Source organism: Narcine bancroftii, chromosome 1, assembly GCF_036971445.1.
Source record: "Narcine bancroftii isolate sNarBan1 chromosome 1, sNarBan1.hap1, whole genome shotgun sequence".
NCBI classification, from domain to species: Eukaryota; Metazoa; Chordata; class Chondrichthyes; order Torpediniformes; family Narcinidae; genus Narcine; species Narcine bancroftii.
In genome coordinates, this window is record NC_091469.1 from 357,598,312 (window position 1) to 357,620,576 (window position 22,265).

At 42.3% G+C, this 22,265-nt stretch overlaps 1 protein-coding gene across 4 annotated transcripts in view; it reads left to right on the top strand.

Annotated features, from left to right (window-relative positions):
* ddc (dopa decarboxylase) overlaps positions 1-22,265 on the top strand; it is an 85,829-nt gene that overhangs the window by 50,616 nt on the left and 12,948 nt on the right. For all 4 annotated transcript variants that reach the window (XM_069912229.1, XM_069912235.1, XM_069912237.1 and 1 more), the window contains 4 exons: positions 4,187-4,254; positions 5,995-6,071; positions 8,378-8,397; positions 18,893-18,991. In XM_069912229.1, the coding sequence (XP_069768330.1) occupies positions 4,187-4,254; positions 5,995-6,071; positions 8,378-8,397; positions 18,893-18,991 (264 nt within the window). The remainder of the gene's footprint in view (positions 1-4,186; positions 4,255-5,994; positions 6,072-8,377; positions 8,398-18,892; positions 18,992-22,265) is intronic.

Below are 22,265 nucleotides of genomic sequence, written 5' to 3' on the forward strand. Positions count from 1 at the left end.
CCTATTGACCATGCTTCAGTACCAGACAAGACCAGGCCTGACAATCAACCTGCCAGATAATTATTTGGTGGGACAGATCCACAATCGCTACTAGGAGGCTGGGGGGTGGTCTGGCATGGCTGCATGACCACGCATGTTTTGCATAGGGTTGGTCACTACAGGTGACTCACCAGAGTTGATGCTTGGGAGTCAAAAAGCACCTGCATTGGTCAATGGGCCGAGGGCAGGGACCGTGTCACGGTCATGTGTGGAAAGTAGTGAATGGGCGGTGTGGGGCTGAGTTAGAGGAGAGAGCAAGGCTTGAACAGAGACATGTTAAATAAAGCAGACACAACATAACTTGCTGAGCTTAATGGCATTGAATCCTTTATTTTGCGGTGAGATTAAGCAGTTTCTACACCACCAAGGCTTACATTATTAAGCCAAGTTTGTTTATAATTTGAAGAGCAAGACTATAACAAGACAGGTCTCATTCAGCACAAAGCCTGCTGATTTGTGTTTGAACTCATCAATTCTAGTCATCTCCCTGATACTGCCTCCACTTTGTTGTTTCCCATCCCCACACTGGCTGTTTCTACCTCCTACCCAAGATCCACAAATCCAATTGTCCTGGCTGACTCATGTGTCCATGTGCTCCTGACGAATTGATCTCTTTTCACCTCAACTCCATTTTGTCCCCCAAGTTAACTCCTTCTCCATCTACATCCAGGACACTTCACATGCCCTCTATCACTTCAACAACTTCAAGTTCACTCCATCCTCCATACCAAAGGCCTCAAACCCTTTAGTTTCATTCTGGAAAATAGACCCAACCAGTCCCCTTCCAGCACCACCCTTCTCTGGCTGGCAGAACTTGTCCTCACCCTCAATAATTTATACTTTGACTTATCCCATTTTCTCCAGGTCAAAGGGGTAATCATGGGTAATTGCATGGGCCCAGCTATGCCTGTCTTTTTTTGACAATCCATGCTACAAGCCTACAAATCTTCCTCCACAACTTTGATGACTACTTTGAAGCTGTCTCATGCATCAATGATGAGCTCATCCACTTTACTGCCAACATCCTCCCTGACCTCAAATTCACTTGGTCAATCTCTAGCAACATTCTTGCTTTCCTCAATCTCTCTATCTCCATCTTGGGAAACAAACTCTTAACAGACATCTTCTACAAACTCACCAACTCCAATAGGTGCCTCGACTACCCCCTTCACACCCTGCCCCCTGCCAAGATTCCATTCCATTCTCTCAATTCCTCTGGCTTCCTTGCATCTGCACCCAGGATGAGGATTTCCATGCCAGATCCTCCTTCTTCAAACAACGTGTCTTACCCTCTACCACCAACTTGGCCCTCATCCACACATCCTCCATTACCTGCACATCTGTCTTGCCCCCTCCACCTTCATGTGCAACAAGGACAGGATTTCCCCTTGTCCTCACCTGCCATTCCACCAGCCTCAACGTCCAACATATCATTCTCCACCATTTCTACTACCTACTATGAGATCCCACCATGAGATAGATATTCCCCCCTCCACCTTCTACAGTGACTACCCCCTCTATGATTCCCTTATCCTCTCCTCCCTCCCCACTCCACTTGGGACCTACCCATGTGACTGCAGGAGATGCTCCACTTGCATCCACACCTTCTTCCTCACTGTCATTAGGGACCCAAAATGTCCTTCCAAGTGAAGCAACATTTCACTTGTGAATCCGCAGGAGTTATCTACTGCATCCAGTCCTCCCGTTGTGGTCTTCTCTATGTTAGAAAGACTGGGTGCCGACTGGGAGATCGCTTTGGTGAGCACCTTGGCTCTGTCCGCCACAATAGTGTGGATCTCCCAGTGGCCACCCATTTCAATTCCCCATCCCATTCTCTTGCTGACATGTCTTTCCATGGTCTTATGCACTTTCGGACTGAGACTACCTGCAAACTGGAGGAACAACACCTCATCTTTTGACTGGACACCTTCCAATAGGATGGCATTAATATTTGACTTTTCTGGCCTTCACTTAAACACTTCCCTCACTTTTTTCCCATCGCCTTCCCCAGCTCTGTCTCCCTCCCTTTTCCTTGCCTCCTTTCTCACAAACACGATCATTTCTCACCTCTCCCCTTATCATTATCCAATTCACACCTTTTGTCAGTTTGGATTCCTCCCCCAGCCATCACTGTCTAAAATCTGAGACTTTTTGAGATTTCCTGCTTCTGGCTTATTCTGCTTCTTCCTTGAAGAAGGGCTCAGGCCTGAAATGTCAGTGATGTATCTTTGTGTCCTATCAATGCTGAAAGACCGTCCAAGTTCCCCCAGCATTTCTGTGTGTTTTTACTACAATCACAGCATCTGCAGACTTTCGTGTTTCGCTCAGTCATGAATCATTGCGCAGATGAGGCTTTCAAGGTGTTTGCAAAATATTTGCATATATTGCTCATTTCATGTATAAAACCTTGGATTGCAATCCAATAGCTAAAAGAGGACTTGAGAATTTTTTTTGATTGTTGCCTCAATCTCCTAACAAAGTCACAGGTAATGAAACCATACAGCTGATCAAATCCATCTCAGTAAAACTCCCCCATTTTCTTTTCAAGTCCCTGCAATTGTTTGCTTAAAATAAATTATTCAGTGAATGAGCTGCCGTTGTTCCCGCTGTTAACAGATCCTAACCATTTCCTGCAAAACAGTGATTGTCATATTGAGGAAAAATATCATCCAAAGAGATCATAAATCCTCAATTTTGGCGAGCTGTCCATCAAATCATCGAAGGACAGAAACAAGCCCTTGCCATGTATGCTGGCCATGATGCCTCTCTATGCTAATCCTGTTTGCCCATATTTCTCTTTGCCTTTCCTATTTAAGTATTTTGCAATTGCTATTATATAATATAATGCACTGAGAGTAATACCCATTCAGATTTGCTGAAAAAAATTTAACATTTGGTTGGGGTGGGGGGGGGGGGGGAGTGAATAAAAATGAACGCTTGAAGGTTTAGTAGCTAGATTGATGCATTAAAGCAATACCTCTGCAGTTTCCTTAACTTATTCTATGATTTCTGGAAGATGAGCGAGGGCTTAAAGAACTCTCCACATAGAAGCAAATGATCTAACAATATGCTGGCCATGGAAAAGTAAGGTTGGGGATAGATCTTAACTAGCTGCACGTTCTCAAGAATGTGAATGCTGAATTTCGCTAGCACAATTTAGTGCAACAATGGTCAAGATGGTATATTGACCAGTTGATGAGTGTGCAGCATTTAACTTCCCGGTGACAGGAAGTTCCAACTTCCCGGTGACAGGAAGTTCCAACATCCCGGTGACAGGAAGTTCCAACTTCCCGGTGACAGGAAGTTCCAACTTCCCGGTGACAGGAAGTTCCAACTTCCCGGTGACAGGAAGTTCCAACTTCCCGGTGACAGGAAGTTCCAACTTCCCGGTGACAGGAAGTTCCAACTTCCCGGTGACAGGAAGTTCCAACTTCCCGGTGACAGGAAGTTCCAACTTCCCGGTGACAGGAAGTTCCAACTTCCCGGTGACAGGAAGTTCCAACTTCCCGGTGACAGGAAGTTCCAACTTCCCGGTGACAGGAAGTTCCAACTTCCCGGTGACAGGAAGTTCCAACTTCCCGGTGACAGGAAGTTCCAACTTCCCGGTGACAGGAAGTTCCAACTTCCCGGTGACAGGAAGTTCCAACTTCCCGGTGACAGGAAGTTCCAACTTCCCGGTGACAGGAAGTTCCAACTTCCCGGTGACAGGAAGTTCCAACTTCCCGGTGACAGGAAGTTCCAACTTCCCGGTGACAGGAAGTTCCAACTTCCCGGTGACAGGAAGTTCCAACTTCCCGGTGACAGGAAGTTCCAACTTCCCGGTGACAGGAAGTTCCAACTTCCCGGTGACAGGAAGTTCCAACTTCCCGGTGACAGGAAGTTCCAACTTCCCGGTGACAGGAAGTTCCAACTTCCCGGTGACAGGAAGTTCCAACTTCCCGGTGACAGGAAGTTCCAACTTCCCGGTGACAGGAAGTTCCAACTTCCCGGTGACAGGAAGTTCCAACTTCCCGGTGACAGGAAGTTCCAACTTCCCGGTGACAGGAAGTTCCAACTTCCCGGTACAGAGGTTGTCTGGTGCAGTGATAATACTTTTAATTAGATGTTTAATCGTTGCATAACGTTTTACAAATCTTTCTTTTTTCAGTTTTCCAATTCTTTCAACTTTAATCCTCATAAGTGGCTTTTGGTGAATTTTGATTGCTCAGCCATGTGGTAAGTATCCAATGTGATGCCTCCACTTAAAGTTTGTATCTATAGAGGATTCTCCTGAACAGGTCTGTTCATTTGCAAACTATTACAATGATATTGGCAAATTACTTCTTATTTCCAGTATTTGTGCAAGTCGTCATAGCCCAATCATCTCAGTTATTTTTATATAAATTTAAATTTTAAAATTTAAATTTAGACATGAAGCATGGTAACAGGCCATTTTGGCCCATGAGTTTGAACCACCCCATTACCTACAGCCCCGATATGTTTTCAACAGTGGGAGGAAACTAGAGCCCCTAGAGAAAACCCACACAGCCATGGGGAGAATGTACAAACTCCTTACAGACATACCAGGATTCGAACCCTCGTCAGTCCCAATCACTGGCGCTGCAAAGGTGTTGCGCTAACTGCTACGCCAACCGTGCTGTTCCCAAGGACAAGGTTTTCTGTGCCAGATCATCAGATACATCCTCCTCCTTCAAATATCAAGGCTTCCCCTCAACAACCATCAATTCAGGCCTTGCCCACGTATCCTCCATTTTCTCTGGCCCCCTCCAGCCCCGCATGCAACAAGGACAAGATTCCCCTTACTCACCTATCACCTCATCAGCCTCCTCATCCAAAATATCCTCTGCCATTTCTGCTTCCTACTGCATGATTCCACCACCAGAAGCATCTTCTCTGATCCTCCCCTCTTCACCTTCCACAGTGACCGCTCCTCTGAGACTACATCCACTCCTCTCATTGTCCCCTCAGTCCTTATCCCTGTGACCACAGGAGGTGCTTCACTTGCACCCACACCTCCTCCCTCACTACCATTCAGGTTGCCAAACCGTCCTTCTAAGTGAAGCAACACTTCACTTGTGATTTTGCTGGGCCCATCCATTGCAGGTGGTGCTTTCATTGTGGTCTCCTCTACATTGGAGGGACTGAACACAGACTGAGAGATCACATCATTGAGCACCTTCACTCTGTCTGGTAACAATGGTGGGAATCTCCCAGTGGTGATCCATTTCAATTCCATGCCCCATTCCCTTGCTGACACATCTATCTATAGTCCTGTGCACTACCAGACTGAGACCACCCACAAATTGGAGCAACACACTTGTATTCCATCTGGAAATCTTCCAACTGGGATTCAATAACATCAATTTCTCTTGTTTCCATTAACCCAGCCCTCTCCATCTTTCTCTGTATTTCAATCCTGCTGTCCCGCTGGTGCACTGTCTCTCACTCTCTCTTTCTCTCTCACCCTCTCACCTTTTGTCTCTCTTCCCCCTTCCTTCTCTCTCTCTCTCTCTCTCTCTCTCCTTTCCCCTATCTCTGCTTCAACCAGTACCCAAACAATCCTCCCTCCCCACAGTCAATTATCACGTTTCCTCTCACCTGTATCCCATCCATATCCAATTAACTCTTTGTGCCTGTTGGTTTGTAGTCCTCGTCCTACCCTCTCTCCCCTCCCCAAACTTTTATTCAGACACCTCCCTGCTTTCTACTTATACCTTAAAGAATGACTCAGGTCTGAAACATTGGTTATATATCTTTACTTCCTATGAACCTGTTGAGTTCCTCCATCATTTCTGTGCTTTTACTCCATCTTCAGTTATTTCTTCAATAAATATTTTCCAAGGTCAGAAATGATCTTATACAAATATTTTCCATCACAAAGGTCAGAATTCATGTAATCACATTTGAAATGGTGCAAGTAAATAGATCATGTCATGAATGTTTTATTACTTTTAGGGTGAAGAAAAGGTCAGAACTTATTGGAGCTTTTAAAATGGATCCTCTTTACCTCAAACATGATCATCAAGACTCTGGTATATTTTAGATTACAGTTTTTGTGATAAATATATTGTGGTAATAAAGCTAGTGTTTGTAGCGGCAGCTAAACGGAGTTGAGAAGAACAAGACCAGTAGTCGGTGGGCTCATTTACATTCCAGTTGTTTATTGAAACTTTCCGTGCTGTGTCTCACATTGGAAAAGATATCATGACGTTGCCCCATGTGCATGCGGACCTGACCCGGCCAGCAGAAAAAGTGATCCCGGTTGTGCCATCTTGACACAGCTGCTCTGCTGACGCAGCTGCTCCGCTGTCGCAACCAGTTTGCCTGCTGTCAGTGATGTGCACCATCTGGATGCGTATCGTGTTACTAAAATGCTTAATTAGTCTGTTATCTGTCATATTCTAGGGTACATTTCTTCTCAGAGGGTATCCTGTGACTATGGCCAATTTCATTTAGATAAACCATAGTTAGATGCACAGGTTTTCTACTTTCATCAAAACAAACAATATAAGATCAAGTCTGCAGATGATGGGATTATAGTGCAATCCATGCTGGAGAAACTCAGCAGGTCATACAGCATCCAGAGGAAGTAAAAGGGAACCAAAGTTTTGGGCCCTTTGTCAGGTATAAGGAAAACCTTGTCTTCTCTCCTCCCTTCCCCACCTTTTTATTCAGGCATCTAGCTGTTTTTCACATTGACGTATCTGTCCACGTCCTCATGCACTGCCAACCCGAGGTACAACCATCTTGTACTCCATCTTAACGGTCGTCAACCAGATGACATTAACATCGACTTCTCCAATTTCTGTAAGACTCCTCCCCATCTCTCTTTCCCTATCCCTCTGTCACCTTTCCTCCAGCTTCCCACTACTTTCCCTTCCTCCTATCAGAGAGCTACCCTTGGCCCCCCCTCTCCCATCACCTCATCTTTTTTCTTCTCTCCTCCAACTTATCTATTCACCTGTACTGCTCCCCCCCCCCCGCCCCTTCCTTCTTCCTCTCCTCTTCCACCTTTTTATTCAGACAGCTGCCTGTTTTTGTTCATACCCAAGACCAAAATGTTGGTTACTCTGTATTTGCTCTGGATGCTGCATGACCTGTTCAGCTTCTCCAGCAATTTTGTATTGCACAGAAAAATAAACCTGTTTGTGAAAATTAGGTTAAGCAGGTGCTAACACTGGATTTGTAGTTTGAAAAGTTATATAATAATATATACATTGAAATTAAGATTTAAAATTTAAAATTTTGGATTATGATACATAAGTATATTGGCGAAGTTTCAGATAATCCAATTCCTTTTTGGCTGCAGACTCTTTGCCTTGGATGACACACTTGGGTTATTTGGGGATAAATACCCTCAAAATTGGATTTAGACAAGAATGATGGGAGGGAGACAAATTATACTTAAAGGGTGGAAGAATTTTGGGGGAAACCATCATTTCAGGGGTGGGGCTCAGAAATGGCCAAAGTGGCAGAGTTTGATTGCATGTCTTACAAACAGTTTGATAAATTGACATCAAAGCACAAAAATGGGTCAAATAGCTAGGTTTCCTGTGGGGGGGGGGGGGGGGGGTGAATGTTGTGTTGAAGCAGATTAATAAATGGCAGTTTTTTTCTGTTATTGAGATCTAAATAGATACATAAGGTATCTATATTGATATTTTATGCATACGTTTATTTTGTAACATGATTTACAAAACTTTAACACTGACTCAAGGGTTTGGGGAAACTTTTTTTAAAAGAACTCAATAAAATTTAAATGATAAAAACAAATTTAAATGATAAAAACAAATTTAAATGGAAATTACCATACATTTAAATTTAGATATACAGCATGGTAACAGACCTTTTTGGCCCACAAGCCCATGCCATCCAAGTGACTGGGTATATTTTTTGAATGGTGAGAGAAAAATGGAGCATGTAGAGGAAATCCACGCAGACACAGGGAGAACGTAAAAAGTCTTTACTGTGCAGGATTCAAATCCTGATTCCAATCGCTGGCGCTGCAACAGCGTTGTGATAGCCGCTATGCTAACCTTGACACCATATTTAAATCTGAAGAATATTTCATCGTGGCTAGAACCTAGAACAATACAGCACAGGGACTGGCCCTTCAACCCACCTAGTCACACCAAATATGATGCCCAATTTAAACAAAATCTCTTCTGTTTGCGCATGATGTATATCCCTTCAAATCCCTGTATTGGTTGGTGTATTCTGCTTCATGAGAATCTTTGAAGAATTGGATACTTGATATCAACAAAATACTTGAAGTTGCACTGCATTGTTTAAGCAAATCAAGCTCATCTTACACTAACTTTTCTCTGTTTATTTCCAGGACTCATCACTGATTACAGGGTGAGTGTTCTGAAAAGAAAAAAAAAAATCATTTATTACTGCAGTTTGTTTTCAGATTTAGTGTTGCAGTTTACAGTTAACTTTGAAAATGATTATTTATTCTGTTCCCAACTTTTCTTTTGAAACATATTTTTGATGATGTAGAGTTTTCTTACAGTTTTAGTTCCTCAATGCTAATGTCATTGTCCCCTTAAATACTAATGTGAGTTTCTTATCAATGTACTGAACAGTTAGCAAATTTGCAATCAGTCCAAATCCTTTCCAGTGATCAGGTACTCTCATCTTGTAAACGTTACCAGATAATGAGTTCTACTAATTTTTCATCCTGGAGATGATGAACTAGGTTTGTATTTTTGCTGCCATCTAGCAGTCGAACAGTTGAATAGCTCAGAAAGAAAATATGCAGGAACCTACTGGTTAATATGACTTAGCGAAATGATGCCTTTATCAAATGACCTGACGAGGAGCTAATTGTACAATACACAATTTGTAAATCATCTCCAATACAGTAAGTGCAATATAAGCTAACAAACATTTGGAACAGGAATATTAGAGCTGAGAAATTGAGGAGTTGCCATAGGATCCTGCAAACCTATCACCCTATTCAAAAATATTATAACTATTATGATCTCTGAATTTAGTTCCACTTTTCTGCCCATTTTGTGACAGATTATGTGGCGTTTGTATTGTATATAGATATGAATTTGGTAGATAAAATGTGGCTTTTTTTTTAATGTAGGTCACATACAAACACTTATCTCATTAAAATACTGGAGCTCCACTTAAGCTAGACTGGCTGGCTCTGAAGGCCTTTGCAAAAGCTTTGGAGTGTGCCCAAGGGACTTCACTAATTGATTGTTGTTTTGAAAAGCAACAGATGAAAGAACTCGGAGGATTGGGTCTAGAGCTGCAGGCTGTCTGGAGTGAAGCTTGCTGTTCTAAGAGGATCATGTGGTTTTTTGCAAACACAGAGAGAGAAAAAAAACAGGCTGTTTCTCAGAGAGAGTGAGAGAGAGAATTCAGTTCCAGAGTTCAGCAGCATCAGCTGGGACTGGAACAGGACAAGCTGGCAAGCTTGTGGAAAAAGACAGGTTGTAAGTGCTTAGTTCAGCCTGGTCAAAGCCCTTATGGTCCATACAAGAGAAGAGGACTGGCTGCCTAATATTTCACGTGAAATAAGAGAAACAAAAAGGAACTCTGTTGTGACTTGAAAGAAAGAGGTTATCATCTGGAAAACCCTGATGGGGCAAGTTTCTTCAGCAAGATACTGACGTGGCTAATTAAAAGGGATCAGTTTGTGTCCAAGAACAACAAATCTCTCTCTGAAAACCAACTAGAACCTTCCTGAGTGGTAACCATTTATTACCTTTTAAGCACCAAAGCCTGGTGAACTTTATAAATGTTAAACTCTGTAAGAATTGCCTGCAACCATAAACTTGGAGGAGTGAGAAGTGAGATTGGACTGTGAATCAAAGAACTTTTTTCTAAATTTATACACACATTACATACACATGCACTTAGGATTAGAAGGGGGTTAAGTTAGGTTAGTTAAGTTAATGGTGATAAATTAAAGTGTGATTCTATTTTCATGTTTAAAGATAATTAAAAGCAACTTTTCTTTAAGTAACCATTTGTCTTGGTGAATATCTATTGCTGCTAGGATTTGAGGTCCTCTGGGCTTGTAGCAATTCCCTTATCTCACATACAGTCAAAACATTTACTAAAGCCTTTAATGTATTCCATGTTCTCTAGGCTCAGGAATTCTAATGATTCATAAGCTTCCAAGCAATATGCCAAAAGCTCTCTTTACAACCCTATCTACCTGTGATGCCACATTTAGGGAACTATATATCTGTATTGCCAGATTCATCTGTTCTACCACACTCTTCAGTGCCCTACCATTTACCGTGTAAGTCCTTTCTTGGTTTGTCCTTTCAACATGCAAGACCTCACTCTTGTCTGCATTAAATTCCATCTGCCATTTTTCGTCCCATTTTTCCACCTGGTCCAGATCCCTCTGCAAGCTTTAAAAACCTTTTTTTTTTTTGCTGCCCACATCTCCAATCTTAATGTCATCTGAAAACTTGCTGATCCAATTTACCACATCATTCAGATCACTGATCTCGAAAACAAACAACAAATGTCCCAGCACTGATCCCTGAGGCACACCACTAGTCACAGTCCTCCAGTCTGAGAATCCATCATCCACCACCATTCTCTGCCTTCTCCTGCATAGCCAATGTCAAATCCAGTTTAATACCTCACCATTAATACGGAGTGTAGGAACCTTCCTGACTAAGCAGTTATTGAATTATGAGGCCAGTGAGATACTAGAGAAGCAGTGTCCATTGCAAAAAAGATTTCAAAAACCACTGGGAGTGAGAAGACAAACCTGTAAAGTAATGTGGGCATCATGATGTCCAGCAGAGGGTGGGCTTATACCCAATCCTGAGATCTGCTTTGGTATTTTTCAGCTGTGAAACTACTGGCCATTTGGAGTGTGTGTCCACATCTATTAGGAAAGTATCACCCATGAATGGTCCAGTGAAATCTACATGAATCCGATGCCAGGGTTTGGATGGCCATTTCCATGGGTTAGCTTCAGCTTGCAGAATTTTTGGCTGCATTGACTGACATACTTTGCATTCTCTTACTGTTGTTTCAATGTCTGGCTATGGAGGGCCACCAGACGCTCATCTGGGCCAGTGCTTTCATTCGTACCATTCCCGGATGGTTGTGATGTAGTTCTGATAACATGGTAGTTTGCCATTTTGCTGGAATAATTGGATGGGTACCCCATAGTATACATCCTTCTTCGACTGATAGTTCATGGAGGTGTGTTGATAAGATTTTAGATCTTCTTGGATGATTTCAGATTCGAGCCAATCATTAAGGGTGAAGTATACATCTTGCTTAATGTTACTTCTTTTTGGGTTTCCTTTGTGATCATCTGGGCTGTAATGGGCAGTTGCTGCAGTTGTTCTTGGTTGACGGCGGCTGCCTCTGCTGTCCATTTAATAATTTCTTCTCGTTGTTCTATCTTGGGTAGCGGCGTGCATGATAAGGCATCTGCATGGCTGTTGAATGTTCCTGGTTTATGTTTTATATCATAGTTATGTGCCACTAGTAGCATGGTCCATCTTTGAATTCTGGCTGCAGCTAATACTGGTATACTTTTGTGTGGCACCAGGATGAAACTAAGAGGCTTGTTGTCTGTGATCAGGGTGATTTTTTTTTTCCATAAAGATATTGGTGGAATTTTTTTTACACCAAAAATTATTGCCAATCTTTCTTTTTCTAGTTGGGCATAATTGCGATCGCTTGTGGTTAATGCTCGTGAAGCATACGTTACTGGTTGATCACCTTTTTCTGTGATTTGGGATAGTACCACTCCTCGTCCCACTGGTAAAGCATCCACGGCTAGTGTAACTTCTTTACTAGGGTCATAGTGGATCAGTAGCTTATTTGTTGATGTTAGTATTTCCTTTAGTTGATCGACTGTGTTTTTAGTCTCTGTTTTCCAATACCATGTTTGATCTTTCTTGAATAATTGGTTCAGCAGGCTGCATAGTGTAGACATATTAGGGATATGTTTTTGGTAGTGATTAACAAGTCCTAGGAAGGACTGTAATTCCAATTTGTTGGTTGGGTATGTGGCCTTGAGAATGACTTCTGTTCCTGCTGGATTTATTCGCACACCCTCATTGTCGATTGTAAAACCAAGGTATGTTACTGAGGGATGCATGAAGACAAGTTTGTCCTTTCGTAATTATATATTAACCTGTTGTAGTCTGGTTAAAACCTTTTCAAGGTTTTGTAAGTGTTCACTGTTGTTTCAGCCCGTGATGATGATAACATCAAGGTGACACCCAACTGAGAGTCCATGTAGTAATTTGTCCGTTGAAAAATTGCAGGTTCTGCAGAAATTCCGTAAGACCCGTGTGTAGTGAATAGTCCCAGATGGGGATTGATTGTCACATAATCCCTTGATTTTTTTTTTTTGCCCAATTCTATTTGTTGATATGCTTGTGACAAATCTAGTTTTTTCAATTTTTGCTCTCCATTTAGTGGCTGGAACAATTCTTCTGCCTTGGGCATGGGGTGTTCAGGTATTTTGAGTGATGGATTGATGGTGATTTTGTAATCGTCACAAATGCGAATTTCAGAGTTTGCTTTTTGTACGGGTACGATGAGCACTGCCCAATCACTGTATTGTATTGGTTCCAATATGCCTTAATGTTTTAGCCTGTTTAATTCAGCCTCAAATTTTCCTTTCATAGCAAATGGGACTGTTCTAGCTTTGACGAATTTTGGTAATTACAGTTTGGCTTGAACATCTTTGATTTTTTGCAATTCTTGTTAGAAAACCACTGCGTGGTTGTTGAAGATTTGGTCGAGTTCTGGCTGGGAGGTGTTCGTGTGGTTTACATTTAGTATTGAACTGATTTACAGCCAGTCTAGGGGAATGTGTTGTAGCCAGTTTCATCCAAAGAGGGCTGGTCTCTGGGTATTGATGATAGAGAGAGTGTTTTTGGTTGCTGTTGTTTGTATTGTACTTGGACCGTACTTTCTCCAAACACTTTGATTCTGTCTCCTGTAACAGATCTTCGAGTTATTTCAGTTGTTTTGACTGGGAGACATGATAGAAAGTGCTCCTTTACATGTAACAGCATTAGGGACACCTCTGCCCCTGTGTCTAACTCCATCTTTCAAGGGGTGTCTGTTTATTTTTAGCTGTATAAAGATTTCTGTGTTTCCTCCATTTATTCCTTGGATGTGTAATATCTCAAGAGCTGAAATTTCAGGAGCTTGAAGGTCAGCCGCTGGGCTGTTATCATCGTTGATAGGTTGCCTCCCCCTCTCTCTCTCTCTGCAATTATTTTGACTTTAGCTGCCTGTTTATTTGCGGGCCACCTGCACTTTAGAAGCAGACATTTAGCTTTGATATGTCCTTCTGTTTTGTAATGCTTGCATTTAGAATTTTTGAAGAAATGTTTTTCTGGTCCGTGGTTGTATTTCCCACAATGAGAACATTGTTGGCGGGAAGACCACCCGACCAGTAGGTCTGGTTGACCCCACACCCAAGTTTTTATCTGCCATTTTAGAGCTGTATGCAATCTATGTAACGTAACATCTTCATCCATTTCTAATAATTTTTGCCTTGCTTGGTGATTTACTAGCCCCATCACTAATCTGTCTCGCAGTGCCTGATTTAGAAATTGCTCAAAATGACAGTGCTCTGCCAGTTTGCACAACGATGCCAGGTATTCACTTAGTGTTTCTCCTGGTCCTTGTCTCCTTTCATTGAATCGTTGCCTTTCTGCTGTAACTGGTGGTCTGGGGCTTAAATGATTCCTTAGAGCTGTGCATCATTAGTTGAATGTCTTCGTCACTGAATCCTCCAGGGACAGCAAGGCTTGAGGTTGAATGTTTTGCTCCCCATTATACTGAGGAAGAGGGCACGTTTGCAGTTGACTGGACCTTACACAATATTGTGGGCTACACAGTATGGTTAAACCATTCTATTTTGTTATCCCAACTTTATTCTACTTTGTTGAATTCCCCAAACTTTCCCCCCACCTTCTTGATGATGCACTTTCACCTTGATCTTTTGGCGGAAATTTGTTGGGGTGATTAGGTGGTTGTTTTCTACCTTCTGTTGTTTTCCTTCTCACGGTTGGTGCATGGAGTATGTGTAGCGTTCATTTCGTTCCTAGTCGCCATTGTGGTCAGCTTCTTTCTTGAACTGCTAAAATCCTGGTCAAGATATGGCCACAATCCCCAGTGGGTGAGCAATAATAGGATCTAAATCCTTCACTGGTGGAATGGCAATGGAATTCTAAGTCTGGAACAGATGTACATTTGATGGAGGCAGTGTGAAATTTCAGATACAGTCATAATTGTTGTGTGCACTGGCCTGTGTATGTTTAGAATCATACACAGCACAGAAACAGGCCCTTCAGAAAATCTATTTCATTCTGAAATGTTTATTTTGCCCCTTCCCATCAACCTGCAGCCCTCCTATGCATATATCTATCCACCTCCTATGCATATATCTATCCAATCTTCGAATGAATGTCGAAATCAAACTCACATGCACATCTCCACTGGCAGCTTATTCCACACTTGCCAGATTTCAGATTTATTGTCAGAGTACATACATGACATCATGTACAGCCCTGAGATTCTTTTTCCTGCGGGACAGGCAGAATTACTACTTATTGGTAAGGCAAAAAAAACTGTACGCAATGTACACATACAAACAAATGTAAGCAACTGTGCAATACAGAGAGGAAAAAATAATTACAAACCAAGTGCAAAAGTAAGAGATCAAGAATAAGTCCCTGATTAAGTTTGTTGTTGAAAAGTCTGATGGTGGGGGGTAGCAGCTGTTCCTGAACCTGGTGGTGTGAGTCTTGTGGCACCTATACCTCTTTCCAATGTAGCAGCGAGAACAGGGGACGTGCTGACTGGTGTGGATCTTTGATGATTGCTGCTCCTCTCCAATGACGGCGTTCCACATAAAAGTTCTTGATGGTGGGAAGGGGTTTGCCTGTGATGCCTGACCTGTGTCCACTGCCATCTGAATGGAAGAAGTTCCCCCAAATGTTTAAGTTGTAGTGGACAATGATGAAGGCTTTCAAAGCTTGCAGCTGGATTTAGACCAGCTGTAAAAATGGGCTGTAAAATGGCAGGTGGAATTTAATGTGGAGAAGTGGGAAGTGTTGCACTTTGGAAGGACGAACCAATGTAGAACATGCATTGTAAATGGTCGGGCACTGCAGACCTGCAGACTGCAGTAGAAAAGGAAGAATACAGATGTATAATTCCTTGAAAGTAGCATTGTAGGTAGATAGAGTTGTAAAAAATGCTTTGGCACATTGGCCTTCATTAGTCAATGTATTGAGTTCAGGAAATGGAATGTCATGTTGAAGTTGTATATGACATTGAGAGGCCAAATTTGGAGTGTTATGTGCAGTTTTGATTACCTACCTACAGGATAGATATTAATAAGATTGAACGAGGGCAGAGATCTTGTGAAGACCACATGCAGGTAAATTTATAATGTAGCAAGCAACTAATTGTTTGAGGAACTCTGCTGATCAGGCAGATTTGTGGAGGAAAATGAAGAGTCAACATTTCAGGTTAATTCCCTTCATTTGGACTGAAAGTGTAGAGGGGAGATGGCCTGTATAAAGGTGATAGGGAGGGGAATGGGACAATAGGTCACCAAGTCATGGAATCACACAGCATGGAAGAGGCCCTTAGGCCCAAGTGGTTCATGTTGACCGAGTTGGCATTCCTTCCAACCACTTCATGTCCATAAACCTGCCCGAAAATGTCATTTGGAAATTGTAATTATATTGCTTTGAGTAAGAGGTGGATTCAAGTGATAGGCAGATGGAGTCAGGTGGGGGAGGAGAGGGTAGAGATAGTGACAGAGTCTAGGAGGTGATAAGTGGAGACATCAAAGGCCTCATAGATTATGTAATCTGATAAGAAAGGAAGGTTGAGTGTGAACCCAAATAAAAGGGATGGTGGGAAGAGGGGAGCAGTGGGGATATGGACATGCCTTTGTAAATGATTAGTTAATAGTACATTGTTAACATAGCATAATATAATGTTGGTTTGATGAGAATTATGTACAATGTGTAGTATGTTTGTACTTATCAAGTTGACTGTAAAATTTGCTTTGACTTTTGATCCCCTACTGTTAGTTGCAAGTTAACTATTTAAATTGTATGTTTTATTGATAGCACTACCTCTGTTATTTGTCTCAGAAAAATAAAACTGTGCCAAAGAGCCTAACGACACTCATTTAAAACCAGAATAGTACTTTGGGAATATTACATCTATTTAAAACAATCACAGCTCTCCAAGTCATTGCATAAGAAGAAAGTGAGGAATTTGAACAAAGATTTCAAGCTGCATACTTTCTCAACAGAGTAAACAAATCACTTCCACAAACCATTCTCACACTAATGTGTCTATCCATGGCTTCATGCACTGCCAAACTGAAGCTACCTGCAACTTGGAGGAACAACACCTAATATTGGCATTAAACTTTTCCAGTTTCCCTTGAACCCATCCTAAAAAAAAAGTCAGCACTCCCAGAGCTGCTGTAACGGCAGCATTGCCACTGGTATGGACCCAGGAAAGTAGGCAGTGATACAGAGCGGTGCTCTGCAGAGTCCTACACTACTACACAGTCATAATGCCAATGGCTCTGTACAGGCTTTAAATAGCCTGCTAGATTTTAAAAAATCAAGCAACCATGGAGGTTTGAATCCAAGATGGCGGCAGTGTACCACAAGGTGATGCAGATTCCAGGGAGCAGTGGACTGGCTCAGGAGAAACTGGGAGAACAACCACCTCCACCCCCCCCCCCCCAACCCCAATGAGGAGAAGCCTGAGGTAATCGTACATGAAGGTGACCATGGCAGCAGACCAGCGAGGGGCTCAGAGGTTGAAGGACCCACACAGGCTGTGGGCTGTTGGTGACATGCAGTTGAAGTACTCACACAGGCTGTGGGCTGTTGGAGATTGCTTGGTTCCCATGAGCCATCGAAACTGGGATTCGAGAGGGTGCTAAGTGCAAGTAGGACTCTTAAAGGTCTTTGGGTGCTGAAAGTTTCTTGATCGTATCGGAGGTTTGGATCTGGTTGCCAATGGATCAAATGAGGCTGTGGGAGCGCTGCAGGCAAATCCACGGATGCTCAGTGCCTCAGAAGGGACTCTCTTTTGCTTCTCTTTCTCTTATTATTGGGGCACCAGGCAATGCTCATGGTGACACTGTTTGCCTTTATGGCAAGCAGAAGTTCAATTATACCATGTATAGTACAATTTTTGTACTATTATTTGACAATAAAGTGAACCTTTGAATCTTGAGCCTCACTCATTCCCTGCCCCTGTGGGTCCTTTTCAGCTCCCCTCCACCTCTCCATTCAATCACCTTAGCTTTTTTCTTTTCTATCCTCCCACCTATATCCTCCTGTGATCTCTTATTCCCCCCCACCTTTTTATTCAGGCATCTGCCTACTTTATGCATTGATGAAGGCCTCAGGTCTAAAACATCCTTTATTTCCTATAGATAAAATGTGACCTGCTGAGTTTCTCCTCCACTTTTGTGTACTGCACACTCTCAACATTTGCTTTCTGCTCTCTGATAATTAGTCCTGTCCCCACTCTTACACATAATAACATCACACCTTCACTTTTATCTTTTCTCTCCTTGCTCTTGATACCTTCGCTGCCTTCCTCCAAGAACCTCCTTTTTCAAGTCCTCTGAAGAAGATGTAGTATATCTTTCTGTACCCCATTAATAGAGGAAAAGGAGGAGAAACAGCATCACGCTGTGATGGGGAGAGCAAGAAAGAATGGCACGGGATACCAGACCTCACTGATCTGTAGATAGTAGAGTTTCTTCAGGGACTCTGTATAGGATTTCTCTATTCAAGTTCACAAGTCTATGATTGTTCACTGTTGCCTTTTCACAATCTATGATCTTCATATATTAAAGGGCATTACACTGCTTGTGGGTGCCATTTTAAGAATTATATCAGGTGACCAACTTCTCTCTGTGTTGTGGCAGTGGTTAGTGTGGAATTTGCCAGAAATTGGTCTGCTCTGTGGCAGTAAGCAGCAGAAAAATGAGTGGTGGGAGTATAAAACGAGCTGCCAGTTGAAGAGGTGAATGCGGGCTCACTTTTAGCATTTAAGAATAATTTTGAAAGGTATATGGATGGGAGAGGCACAGAGAGCTATGGACTTGGTGTAGGTCAGTGGGACTCGGCAAAAACTGGTTCGGAACAGATTAGAAGGGCTGAAGGGAACTATTTCTGTACTGTAATGTTCAATAAGCTCTCCTTTTATTTCATGAAATGCCCTTTTTTGTATTACCAGCTATTTTCCAGTATTGTCAGAGAAAGAGATACAGCTCTGAAGTTGCCCTCAGATCTTTCCACAACATCATCCAAGAATCAATACCTCCTGTCTTGAACCTGTCAACAGATGTTTTCATAAAATTCATTGGTGCAACACAACATTGTAATCGCAGTCAAATTTTGACTGGGTTTAAGGGATTGACCAGTTGCAATGCAATAAGTTTAGAAAAATAAATTATGAAGCCTGCTATTGCTGTTGCAAAGTGCATTGATGAAGAACTGGATTTGTTCCAAGAGCTGTACCCTTCTGTAGCCTACTCATGTTTACAGAGCTCACCATTACCAAGCTCACGTGGTTGGTAATTACACACACGTGCCTCTGCTAACCTTCTAACACAACAATGTTATTGATGATTGAGGATACTCCAGGCTGTAAATGCATATGTTTCAATAGCCTCTCGGCTTGAAGCAAAACGAAAAGCCAGAGATTTTATGGAATGTTACCAAAGATTTTATCAAAAGCCTTCCAGAAACCATAAGAATTTGTAAGACAGACATCACTATCATGTTATACAAACGATGACGTTTTAAGTAACAATCTTTACATTCAGCACTGGCAGATTCCTCTGGGTCGCAGATTCCGTTCTCTGAAAATGTGGTTTGTGTTCAGATTGTATGGAGTTAAAGGACTTCAGGAACATATCCGCAAGGTAAGGTACAAGCAGTAACAAATTCTGATCAATAGAGAAAGCATCCTTAAGATGCTTGGTAATATTGGTGTCCTTAGAATGCCAGTGTACTCTATTCTGAAATTCAAACACTTAGAGAAGAGAATCTTTAGTTACAATTCACTCTCCTCCTACCTCAGAAAAGTAGAAGGCATGTCAGGGACCAAAGAGGCACTGAAATCTCTCAATGACTGCTGACCAGTAGCTTTAACACACACCATCATGAAGTCCTTTGAGAGGCTAGTTAAGGCTCACATAAACTCTAGTCTACCAATTACCAATTACGATTTGCTGATCGGCCAATCAGATCCACAGCAGATGCCATCTCCCAATCCCTCCATGGCCCAAGAACACCGGAATGGGCACATATGTTACACTACTATTAATAGTCTATAGTTGAGCCTTCAATACTATAGTCCCTTGAAAACTCACTCCTAAACTTCAGAATCTCTGGCTCAGTGCTTCTCTCACCCCACCCCCCACCCCCCCCTCACCCTCTGCAACTGGATCAATGACTTCCTGTAGCAGGCTGCAATTAGTGAAGATGAGTAACAACATCTCCTCCACGAACGCACTCTAACACCTGTGCTCCTCAAAGATATGTACTCATCCACTACTATATTGTCTCAACACCTACAACTGAAGAGTTAAGTACTGTTCCAGCTCCATCTTCAAATTTACCGGCAACATTACTACTGTATATCAAATAGCAATGAGATGGAGTACAAGAAAGTGGCATAGTGCCAAGTTAAGAACCTCACTCTCAATGTCACTAAGATTAAGAAGATGATTGTTGGCTTCAGGTGAGGAGCAGAGCCCACATTAATTATGCTGAAGTGGAAAGATGGATTTCTCAATTTGTTAGCAATAAAAAATTTCTGGTGACCTGACCTGGGATAAGCAGATGTACACAACCTTCTCAGAAGACTAGGAAAGACTAAGAAAGTGTGGCATGTTCCCTCTTGGCCCTCAGCAACTTCTACAGGTACACCATCAAAAGCATACTTACTGGATACATCACAGCACGGTATGGGAACTGCTCTTCTCAAGATCAGAAGAAACTATGGAAGGTGGTGAATACAGCTCAGAACATAACACAAACACCCCTCCATGAGCTCCATCTACATCTCTGCCTAGGAAAGACGGTCAACACAGCCAACATGCTGAAAGACCCATTACACCCCAGCAGACTCTCTTCTCCCTCCTCCCATCAGAAGATTAAAATTGTGAAAGCATGCACCAAGAGGCTTTAAGACAGTTTCGTCTCCACATCTATTAGGCTCCTGAATGAATCCTGTAACAGTGCCGTCATGCTACCTTTGTTTCATGCTAATTAATCTTTTCATTGTAATCCTATATCCACAAATTGTCCTCTTTATATGGCTGTATGAATGTTAAACACATCTTGTTAGTCTGTTCACAGAAAGACACTTTTCACTGTACTCTGTATTTTGTGACAAGTAAACTTAAATTTACTCATGACCATTACCAAGAAAGCAGTAATAACTGATGAGTTTCCCTGCTGTCTTCCACTGGTAAAGTCATCAACCAGCTCCTCCTCAGCCAAATCCTACCAGTGAATGAAGAGCTTTTCTGCAACTCATAATGTGGATTTGATCCACTTCCTTTAAGCAGGCCTTGGATTTTATTGATTGAGAAACTGTGAATTATCTTTCACAAACTTGGCTGCCTGGAAAAATTTATCTGGCTTTTATCTGCTATCTGATAACATGCTGACCATGATTCCAACCAAGTCCACAAATTACATAGTGGTTAGAGCAAAGCTGTTACAGCATCAGCGACAGGGGTTCAAATCCAGCGCTGTCTGTTAGGAGTTTGTACATTCTTCCTGTGTCTGCATAGGTTTCCTCTGAGTGCTTTGGTGTCCTCCCACCCTTCAAAACGTACTAGGAGTTGTAGGACAACGGGCTCGTGGACTGAAAGGGCCTGTTACCATGCTGTATGTCTAATGTAACCAATTTCAGTCCAGATTCATGTTAAGAAAGTGGGATAATTGTCCCAGCATTCTCTCCCTCTCCCTAGAAGATGGGCAGATTAATTTCTAAATGGGGAGAAAATTGAAAATTTGCAGGTCCAAAGGGACCTGGGAGTCCTTGGACAGGATACCCTGAAGGTAAACTGTCACTTGAGTCAGTGATGAAGAAGGCAAATACAATGCTGGCATTCATTTCAGGATATAAGAGCAAGGATGTGATATTCAGGGTTTATAAGGCACTGGTGAGTCCTCACGGAGCATTGTCAGAAGTTTTGGGATCCTCATTTAAGAAAAGATACGCTGATGTTCAGAGGACATTCACAAGGATGATTCTGGGAATGAAAGGATTATATGAGGAGTGTTTGGCAGCCCTAGGCCTGTTTTTGTTGGAATTTAGGAGAATGGGGGATCTCAATGAAACATTTTAAATGTTGAAACGCATGGGGAAAGTAGATATAGAAAGGTTGTTTCCTATGGTGGGAGAGTCTAGGACAAGAGGGCACAACTTCAGGATCGAAGGGCATCCACTTAGAACAGAGATGCAAAGGAATTTCTTTAGCCAGAGGATGGTGAATCTGTGGAACTTGTTGCCACAGCGGTTGTGGTGGCAGAGTTTGATAGGTTCCTGATTAGCAAGGGCATGAAAGGTTATGGGGATAAGGAAGAGCAGTAGGGCTGTGTGAGAAAATAGATCACCTTGTAATTGAATGCAGGACAGACTCAATAGGCTGAATGGCTTATTTCCATTTCTATGCTTATGGTCTTATAATACTATACTTCATCTCCCACAAACTTGCAGATGGAATAGGACAAATAGGAAACTATTTCAATCTACATCTCTTTTATCCTGGAACTGTGATCACTTCAGCTTCAGCGAACATTTATATGCACAATGCTTGTGCATGAACACACTCAGAGGCCAAGCTCCATGGCACTTTGTTTATTGAATCTTGTACAAGAAAATGTTACATTTAACATCTGAAAAAGGAAGATTCTGTAGAAACTGCCACTTCTTTGCGACACATCCTCCAATGGGAAAGGTCCATACAAGACCCCGAATGTCATGTCTCAATCCCACCTCTTCCAGGAGTTGCTTCCCCATGCCGAGAAACATCATTGATTAAATCTATCATCAGCTTCAGTGCGCCTGGCAGGCCATTGGCAACACGAGGCTCAAAAGCTGTGGACTTGGATGCAGAAAGTGCATTTGATAGACAGGAGTGGGACTTACCATTTCAAGTACTAGAAAGATTTGGATTA